At 35.7% G+C, this 9,605-nt stretch overlaps 1 protein-coding gene across 2 annotated transcripts in view; it reads left to right on the top strand.

The window, feature by feature from the left end:
* The first annotated feature begins 2,266 nt into the window (after positions 1–2,266).
* The window catches only part of LOC121380383 (protein boule-like), a 42,677-nt gene continuing 35,338 nt past the window's right edge, over positions 2,267–9,605 (top strand). For both annotated transcript variants that reach the window (XM_041509173.1, XM_041509172.1), the window contains exon 1: positions 2,267–2,372. In XM_041509173.1, coding sequence (XP_041365107.1) covers positions 2,370–2,372 — 3 coding nt within the window. In that variant the 5' untranslated portion in view covers positions 2,267–2,369. The remainder of the gene's footprint in view (positions 2,373–9,605) is intronic.

Here is a 9,605-nt window from a genome sequence, read left to right as displayed (position 1 = left end):
GTGTGTGTGGTGGGGTCTAAACTGGAGGGACCAGTAATTAGGGCCTAAATATGAAGTCATATATATATATACAGTCTGTCCCATCCTCCTACAAAAATGTTTTTTTTTTTTTTTGTGTTTTTTGTGTTTTTTTGGGGTGGGGGGTGGGGGGTGGGGGTTGGGAGTATAAATAATTTCAGTTTGGTTTGACGTAAGAAGAAAAGTAGCCTAAAAATGTTTTGGAAAAAGGCCTACCAAAACCCCCACTATTTTTTGGTGTGTAACTAAGAAAACTGTCGGCTCAGAATTAAATAACTTGTAAATACCATGATAAAAAAAACGGCGATCCCTGTGGAATAACTATAGGCCTACATCTATACAGGCCTACTGCTACATCTGTGTGTGTGTGTGTGTGTGTGTGTGTGTGTGTGTGTGTGTATGTGTGTGTGTGTTCATCCTTGCGTGCGTGTGTGCATGCGTGTGCGTGCGCGCGTGTATAGCCTATATATATATATATATATATATATATATATATATATATATATATATTCATTCAAATCCACTGCATTTAGATAGCTTTTCAACTGGTAGAGAGGCAACGTATACCCTAGCAACTCCAGGCACGGCGGAGCAGGTGGGGGTGGGCTGGTGGGGCTCTAGTCCCCCAGTATGAAAGAAATGTTTTATTTAACGACGCACTCAACACATTTTATTTACGGTTATATGGCGTCAGACATATGGTTAAGGACCACACAGATTTGGAGAGGAAACCCGCTGTCGCCACATAGGCTACTCTTTTACGACAGGCAGCAAGGGATCTTTTATTTGCGCTTCCCACAGGCAGGATAACACAAACCATGGCCTTTGTTGAACCAGTTATGGATCACTGGTCGGTGCAAGTGGTTTACACCTACCCATTGAGCCTTGCGGAGCACTCACTCAAGGTTTGGAGTCGGTATCTGAATTAAAAATCCCATGCCTCGACTGGGATCCGAACCCAGTACCTACCAGCCTGTAGACCGATGACCTGCCACGACGCCACCGAGGCCGGTAGAGTCCCCCAATAATTCTGAATCAACAATACTACTGGTAGTAGGCCTAAATCTAAAGGCAGAAATGAAGTTTACTTGTAGAATGCAGGAAACTGTACTTTGCGCCCTCAATCTCTGTCAGACACCCGCCCCCCCCCCCTCCCCTCGTGTATAGGCACACAGTTTGCTTCCGCCATGCCTGAACTCCAGCTTCAGACTTTAGGGGGTGGGGGCAGTGCCGCCTGCCCGCTTACGAGCCGCCTATAATTATATGTTTAAACCAACACTCGCCAGAGGTGTTACGGTCGTAAGATCGAACCTTCTCGACGAACCCATAGGGTTTTTCCCAATCCATCGAGTGTCCCTCGATGGCAATGGTATGCTGTTGTGCTTGTAAGAAATAGGCCTAGCATATAAAATATAAATGATATCCCTTGCCAAAGGGAAAATATAGCCACATCTCAGAATAATATTTGACCAATTAATTAGTGTGCTCTAGTGGTATCGTCAAACAAAACAAACCCTTAACCTTCAGTAATGTGGAATTATCCTAACACACCAGCGCTAGTGCCGTAGATCATTGTAAAATAGGGAGGTAACCTATATTATATATAGGGGCTTACCAGTAGTAATCAATATTGGTATGTGAAGTTGCCAGCTACTTGGGCCATCTTGAAATGTGCTTTTACAGTTTTTAAAACTTTAGGACATGCTGTTGCCGTGTTGGTACCATTTTAAATGTCAATCGGACTATACTCTCCCCTCCCCCTCCTCGTTCCAAAATTAGGCCCCAACGGATCTGCGGAGTAATTCATTTTGTGACTGCTATTAGTTTCTTATCAAATATCAAATATACATACTTTTTAATTGAATTTTTGTGTGTAAAATAAACACTAAAACGATTGCCATTTTCTATTTTGTCTTAGTCAATATAACGTTAAAACAGCTAATGACAATGACCAGTAAGCAATGTGTCTGCATTCGACTTCTTGGCAGGCGCGAAATACCATCCAGCAGACGAGTCATGAAAGTGCACGTGCCATGCAACTTTTATGTAGGGGTGTTAGGTTGTTCTCTTCTTCTGCGTAGTCATTAATCTGCCATGCAGATTATTATCATAATTAAAAAGATAGTTTTTTTATTTAATGTTATTCCGTTTAAGTATATCTGGGATATGTTACTTTCAACATAACTGTTAAATGAATTTTAAAAATCTATTCATACCTCCCCCTTTATGCTATTGACTAACCTTTTGGAAATACAGGGAAGCTGTCAGAAGCTATCGGCTGACACGGTACCTCTTGAGTTTGTTGCATTTGTTTTGTTGATTTATAAGAATTGTTCTACCCTGTTTTGAACATGGTAAGTTTGTGTTACATTTTAAGTATTATTAGTTCGATAATCGTTTGTAAATAAAAAATAAACTTATTCCATTCAAACTTTGCATTTAAGTTCAGATTATTTTGAACGTAACAGATCGGAGAAGTTATCGCCGATCAAATCAGGTACGGTACATGGTTTTTCTCTAGAACCTGTCTAAATATAGATCATCATCTAGATATTGTGCTCTCATCAGTTTTGTTGTTAAAAGCTGTGATTTTATTATCTTATTGCGTAATTCGTAATCAAGTTCTTGTAATCTTACTTTCAGTAGGCTAATGGCTGTTATTTTTTTTAATTTTAATTTTATTTTAAGGTCCATTTAAAATTAGAAGAAAAAAATCACGTAATGCGTTAGATACATAAGCATAATACATTTTTTAAATATAATAGTGATTGATTAATAATTAATTAAAATCTACATTGTGCTATGGGGAACTTATTAACATTTTTTTTTAAACTTTTATGCCATTTGAACATCTTTAGGGGGCCTATCATTAAGAGTTAATGTAGCAAGACGAGAAAAATAGATGTTAATAAAAAAATAAAAACATATTAAGGTGTATGATGTTTCTTTCACATGACGAGCATTACTAAAGCAAAAAACATTTTTAAAAATAATAAAATAGTTATAAAATTAATTTAAATGGTGTAGCCTACCCCATATGTAATCAAATTTTACACACAAAAACCCCCAAGTAGTTTTGCATTTCATGACTAATTCTTTTTAAAACCACATTTAGTGTGATATACCAGGGTTTATCAGTTATGTCTGTAGACTGATAATTGGCACCAAAGAAAGAAATGTTGGTATAATATCCGCCCGCACCCCCCCAACAATATGTTAGAATTAGTGTAAGTTTAGGGTTAGTTATATACAATACCTTTTTAAACATTTTGTTCTATAAAAGCAACATAATATTTATATTTCGTAATCCAGTATCACTACGTTTTGCCTTTGAAAAATAGACATTTTGACTATTCTTTGTAAAATTTCCTCCCAATAGGCCTACACATTAAATTACAGTTAAACTAAAAGTAAAACAATTATTCCAAATTTATTTCAGACAATTTAATAAAAACCTTTTGTGATGCTGTAAATGGAAAAATATCTGGGCAAGTACTAGGGAAACAAACATTTGAAGTTGGGTTGCCTTTCCATTAGTCCGATTTTATTCCCATGGCCAGCTGCCAGCATGGGGGTAAAATTTAATAAGACTCTCGAGTTTGGTAGAACATTCGTAATGAGCAAGCACCGACATTGTCGTGATACCAACACTGTTCAGAAGTTATAATGAAGAACTCTAATCTTGCACAAATATTCATTAAGTCTAAATTTAAAATAATAACGGTCAAATTATTTTTTAATTACTTAACCCTATCAAAAATTTAAAACTGTAAAACAAACTTTTTGAAGAATTAATGTCCTATCTAAACATGTCTCTTTAAAAAATCTGTAACGAAATTGGCTGAGTTATTCTGAATTACTTTTATGATTCTTACTGACCGGAAAGCAACAAGTGGGTTATTGAGACTACTAAATTTCCAATCATGGAAAGCGAAAATTTACATATACAGGCATCGAAATAAGTTGAGAGCGGTCGTTTAGGTTATTGAGGTTACCACATGTAAGAAAAGTCCAGAACGGCGTTTCGTTCTGGACAAAAATTTCAACGATGGTAGTTTGGTTTTCAAATGTAAACCAGGCAATGCATTCCGGACTTCCGTTTTTCACTTTCTGGTAAGGAATTGCATCGATGTACAATTGCAAGCTGTTATAGTCATTTTGCATTTAAGCAGCATCCACTAGATGAATTTACTTCCGTGTTTTGTTTTCTCATATGAAATTGCACTGATGTCCGTGCGCAGTTGTGCAATTGCAAAGCAATTTCGGCAATCCGTGTTTAAGCAGCGCCCACAAGATAAATTTACTTCCAGATTTTGTTAGTCATACCAATAACAGGAATTAAATTCTAACTTTCATATAGTTGTGGTATCATATAGTTGTGTTAACCTATATGTTGCCAGGCTATATATTGTGGTAACCTGTAAATGGGTTACCAGACACAATGCTTATTTCTATGCCTGATATGGCACCATGAAATCACAGAAAACACTGCGATTAGTTTTCCTGGGTTTTAAAATGTGCATTTGTCATTTAGAAAATTCAGTTTCATTTGTACAAATTATATTTAACCTTCTGACTACTGCAGGCAAGATATCTCGCCCAACGTCGTGCCAGATGACATACTGTACTCTGTATACTGTGCATTCCCCAATTCATATTTCCTGCCGTTTTGTATACCACACCAGAAACATTTTTTTTTAACAGGAAACAGTTTATTCTACAGTATGCTAGCTTTTGTTTGTTGTTTTTCAGTGGAAAATAGCTTGGAATTTTGAATTCCACAAGTGGTTTTCGTCAAGTATTTTCGCTTGACAACAAGCACGTCGCGGTCATTTTCAAGGATCGATAGCCAATCCTTGAAATACGCGGCGGCAATTGGCAATGCCGTCGCAAAAGCTATCGCAAAATTGATTTGTGACAGCACTTCATTGCCGTCGCAAATCTGAGAGTGGTGAAAAATCTGTAGGCATTTTTCTCTGAACTCTGTCCAATTACAGATCCTATAAAAAAGCATTTATAATCTAGTGTGATCCATTAATATAAATTGGTTTATTCCGATATAGAAATGTGCTAAAGTAAAGCTGAGATGTCATCTTTTAGCATATTATTACTGCAGTGGATTATAGATGAATAATTTTGACAGCATTAATCTTTTCTTTAAAATTGCTGCTGTAGTGCTGTTGCAAAATTGATTTACGACGGCACTTAACTGCTGTAGCAAACTTGTCTGAATTTCAAGGGCTGGATAGCTGATTGTGACAGCTGATTTGATAATAAATTTGATCGTTTTACCAACAACGAAAATCACCAAATATTGGGATATGAATTGTAGTTCGTTTAAAAAAAAAAAAATCTGGTCAGAAAACCACTGTTATTGGGAATAATCGACATAAATACTGGACAGCTGGCTACAAATGCCCGTAAGTAAACGCAACTTTTTAGATTTTTTGCCTAATTTTAATCGTCATTAACTGATCTAAAATATCATAAAAATTACAAAAACCCACAAAAATAATACTGATTCATATATGAACTTTATTTTATTCGGCAATCCGCGTTTAAGCAGTGCCCACTAGATAAATTTACTTCCGGATTTCGTTTCTCGCACCGATGTTAAAGAGTCGTTGTCACAATCTTTGGTAATGGATGATGCAGCCGTTGAAACGAGTATCACATAATTTTAGAGTTAACTTAATGAAAATAGCCTGTGACGACCCACCACATGACGAGTTCAATGCAGACAGATAAGTTTCAGAATGGTGGCTATTGGCAAAGGGCACAAGACATGTGAAAGGCCACAAACTACAACAATAACCATCCAGTTCATCAAAGTATTATGACTGCGACAGCCAAAGCAAAGATGATCTGTAGATAAATAATGTTAAAAAAAGGAATAAAACTAAACTAAATAAAAACATTTCAGTTTCATTTTAATGACAGTTCAAAATTATATTCATAAAACTTTTATGAAATATGTGGGCAACCACAAGATGATGTTGGGCAAACAAATTTCAGCTTGCCTATCACAATTTCACATTTGTGCACCCTAGTCATTTGTTAAGTGACGTCATTTTGATAAACAACGCTACAGTATTTCCTCTAGCTGGTGTGTGCATTTTTACGGATCATTTAGTTATATTGGAAGGAATTGTCCGATTCGTGTTTAGTTTATTTTTGTGTGAATAAAGGGAATGTGTCAAACATTTACACTGTCGAGGGAACCGTTTAATTTTTTTTGTCAACAGCTGTAGAACAACGCTTACAAGTAAGTTTCAGGTGTGAACATACCTACATTTCTTTGGCCACTGACCGAGTCTCATTTCATTAGCGAAGAGGTGGATTGTTTTTTTATTATCATTGTGTATACAAGTCAACTCTGCAATAGCATTTTCCATTAATTTATCATATAAAAAAGTACTATTACTGGTATCTGTCTCCTAAATATCTCTGGTTGCCTGAATAATCCGGCTTGTTGCACAGAAGTAGTGCAAGTCAGCTGAGGGGGTAGGCTTTGGTAGGCGTGGTTTAATTTTTTTCGGTTCATCGAGATATGCATGAAAAAATGTAAGCATATCTGGATCAATCAGATTGTGTTGTAAAGTGTATTGATGCAAAGAAAATGTAATTATTTGAATATGAAGCTAAATAATGGCACAATTCCTGTTGTTGAGTGTAAGTTAAAATTAATTTTGGGTTAGATTTGTTTTGTTTTTGTGGATCACTTTGTCAAGTGTGTTTGCACAGCAGTATTATTAAATAAATGTTAATTTAATTAAATAAAGATTATTTTTATTCTAATTTCTTTTAAAATAGTAAATTTTCTGTTACTTTGAAAGAAACGTATCATGGCGTTGAATATTTTCGATAGAATAAGCAAAAGATATTAACAAAAAGCAAAGATATTGTCAAAAATTAGAAAGGATGTATATAATAAATATACCATTTCATTGTTCTTTTTCGAATACGATTTTTATGTCAACTTGTTGACATAAAAATCATACTGGGGAAAACCCCCATGAAATAGCCTCTTATTTATTGGTTAAAAAACCAAATGACTAAATTTTCAATAATAGACACCTGAAAAATTGATCCAAAAGTCACCAACCCCCACATTGAATTTCCAATCGAGTGTCCTTATGTAGTCAGTCTGCAGTGAAGTGTCATTGTTCGAAATAAGCACTTGTCCGTTTGTCCTGACAAGTGAAAATCTGCTCAGACAAGCAAAATGTACATCAATGGTAGTCCAGTGGACAAGTAAAAATGTTCAATACAGTTTAATTTTGAGAAATCAAAAATAGGGGCATTGTACTTAAATAAAACAAAACATTTATTTAGACAAGTGAAAATATTGCTGGACAAATAGATTTCTCGATGTACTTGTCCGTTGGACAAATGAAAAATTCTGCTTCTCTATTGCTGTTATATTACATCAAAATGTCAGAATATATTTAATGCGATATCCAATTAAAATAATTTTCTTTAATAATGGCATCATTTTTGTTAGGAAACCTGTTGCAAGACTGAATGCCTTTCTTTCAAACCCATGTAAATCAGTATTTAATTTTTTTCTTTTGGAAAGGCCACTCTGCACCAGAAAAGGGTAGTATATTTTATCAAATTGATATAAACTACAGAGAAATTTTGATTAAACTATCAGAACAATATCTCTAAATATATGTTTATCTACAAATATATCATCATCAGGCTGACCATAACACTTGAAGTGACTTGTAGGGGTGTATGTTTCAAAACATTTTATTGAAAATAAGACCCCCGTACTGCACCATAGCCACGGTTCAACTATAAGCTGTCACCCCTTTGCAATCCAGAGGTCCCTGTAATGCACGTGTAATTGTTTAGACCCAGTAGTGTGATTGAGTGCTTATAATCGATTCATTACAATGTAAATTATATGTAAGAAATCAAAACTCTGGAATGTGCTTTAATGTTAATAATCAGAATTGCTCATCATAACCAACAGTATTTGGGAATTTTTGACCAATCTAAATGGATAAAACTGGCGAAATATTCTGATTACAGAGTAACCAAGCATTACAGCATGATTCGTAAATAAAGCATCGAATATAAAGTGTCAGTTACAGCTGCCATTGTAATTTGTCAAAAATTAATCAAAACATAATTACAAAAACACAACTCACATTTGATGGCCAGTAAGGAGAGATCAGATGTCACACTCGGTGATAAAAATATGTGGAATTTTTCATTTGTCCACTGGATGAGCATATCTAAAAATCTGACCACCAATAATTTCACTTATAAATACAAATATGTGGAAAATTGAAGGGCAATAGATCCCAGGGAGTGTATTTGAAAGGTGTGTGTGTGTGTGGTGTGTGTGGGAGGATAAAAATGCATTTACTTGAACTTGTGGTTAAGGGAGTGTGCTCTTCCAAAAACACTTAGAATTTCAAGGGTTACAGTACAGCATTTCCTAATGAAACAAATGAGGGGGGCATGCAGGGCAAATCAATATCAAAACCCAATAGCCAGTCTGACGACCCACAATTTTGAATTCTGTAATGTTGACTTCCGAGCAAAACACCCCTATCCCCAACCCAAAGTGCTTATTAATTGCATCCTTTTATCAACGGGGCGAAATGTAGCCCAGTGGTAAAACGCTCGCTTGATGCACGGTAGGTTTTGGATCAATCCCCATCAGTGGGCTATTTCTCGCTCCAGCCAGTGCACCACGACTGGTACACCAACGGTCGTGGTATGTGCTATCCTGTGTATGGGATGGTGCATATAAAAGATACCTTGCTGCTAATCGAAAAGAGTAGCCCATGAAGTGCTGACAGCGGGTTTCCTCCCTCAATATCTGTGTGGTCCTTAGCCATATGTCTGACGCCATATAGCCGTAAATAAAAAATGCTTTGGAATGCGTCATTAAATAAACCATTTCCTTCCTTCCGTTTCCTGTTGATTGTAATTATTTGCCGGTTTTATTATTGTTTCCATATTTAATGGTGAACAGAATACAACACAGACATTTGCCTGAATCCAAACCCATCTAAGCTGAATACCCATCAAAACCAGACTTTTTACATTTGTGCTCAATTTGGCCCATGGGTGTACTGTTCAGATGGGTTTCACTGCATCATATAAAGTAGTTCTAGTGTTGAGATAAGGGTATATGTACATAATAATAAATGACAACAGTAACATTATTTCAACATTTGGTGACTGGCAGTTTCATTTATGACAGGCTCAAATTGATTGACATAGGTCATTTTGACAGGCACCACCAAACAAATTATTTCCAAGTCTGAACAGATGTAAACATTATAGAAAGTTAATAAACTTTAACATGGTGTGACAATTTGCAGTGTCAAAAGTGGAACATTTTATTGTTTTCTAATTACAGAACAGTTATTTTCTTCGTTTTTGTTTCAGTTGCAAATTAAAATTGCTGACGAATGGTTTGTTTTATATGGCAAATGAAAGTGGTCATAAAATTTGAGGAAAAATCTCTGGCTAGTGATAATATCTGCGGGCTAGTGAATTTTTGTATGTACTAGCCCAGCTAGCTAGTACAAAATTTTCTAATTCCACAGGCCTGAGCATGG

The sequence above is a fragment of the Gigantopelta aegis genome, chromosome 9 (assembly GCF_016097555.1).
Source record: "Gigantopelta aegis isolate Gae_Host chromosome 9, Gae_host_genome, whole genome shotgun sequence".
In the NCBI taxonomy this organism is placed as follows: domain Eukaryota; kingdom Metazoa; phylum Mollusca; class Gastropoda; order Neomphalida; family Peltospiridae; genus Gigantopelta; species Gigantopelta aegis.
This window is presented reverse-complemented; position numbering and strand designations above follow the sequence as displayed.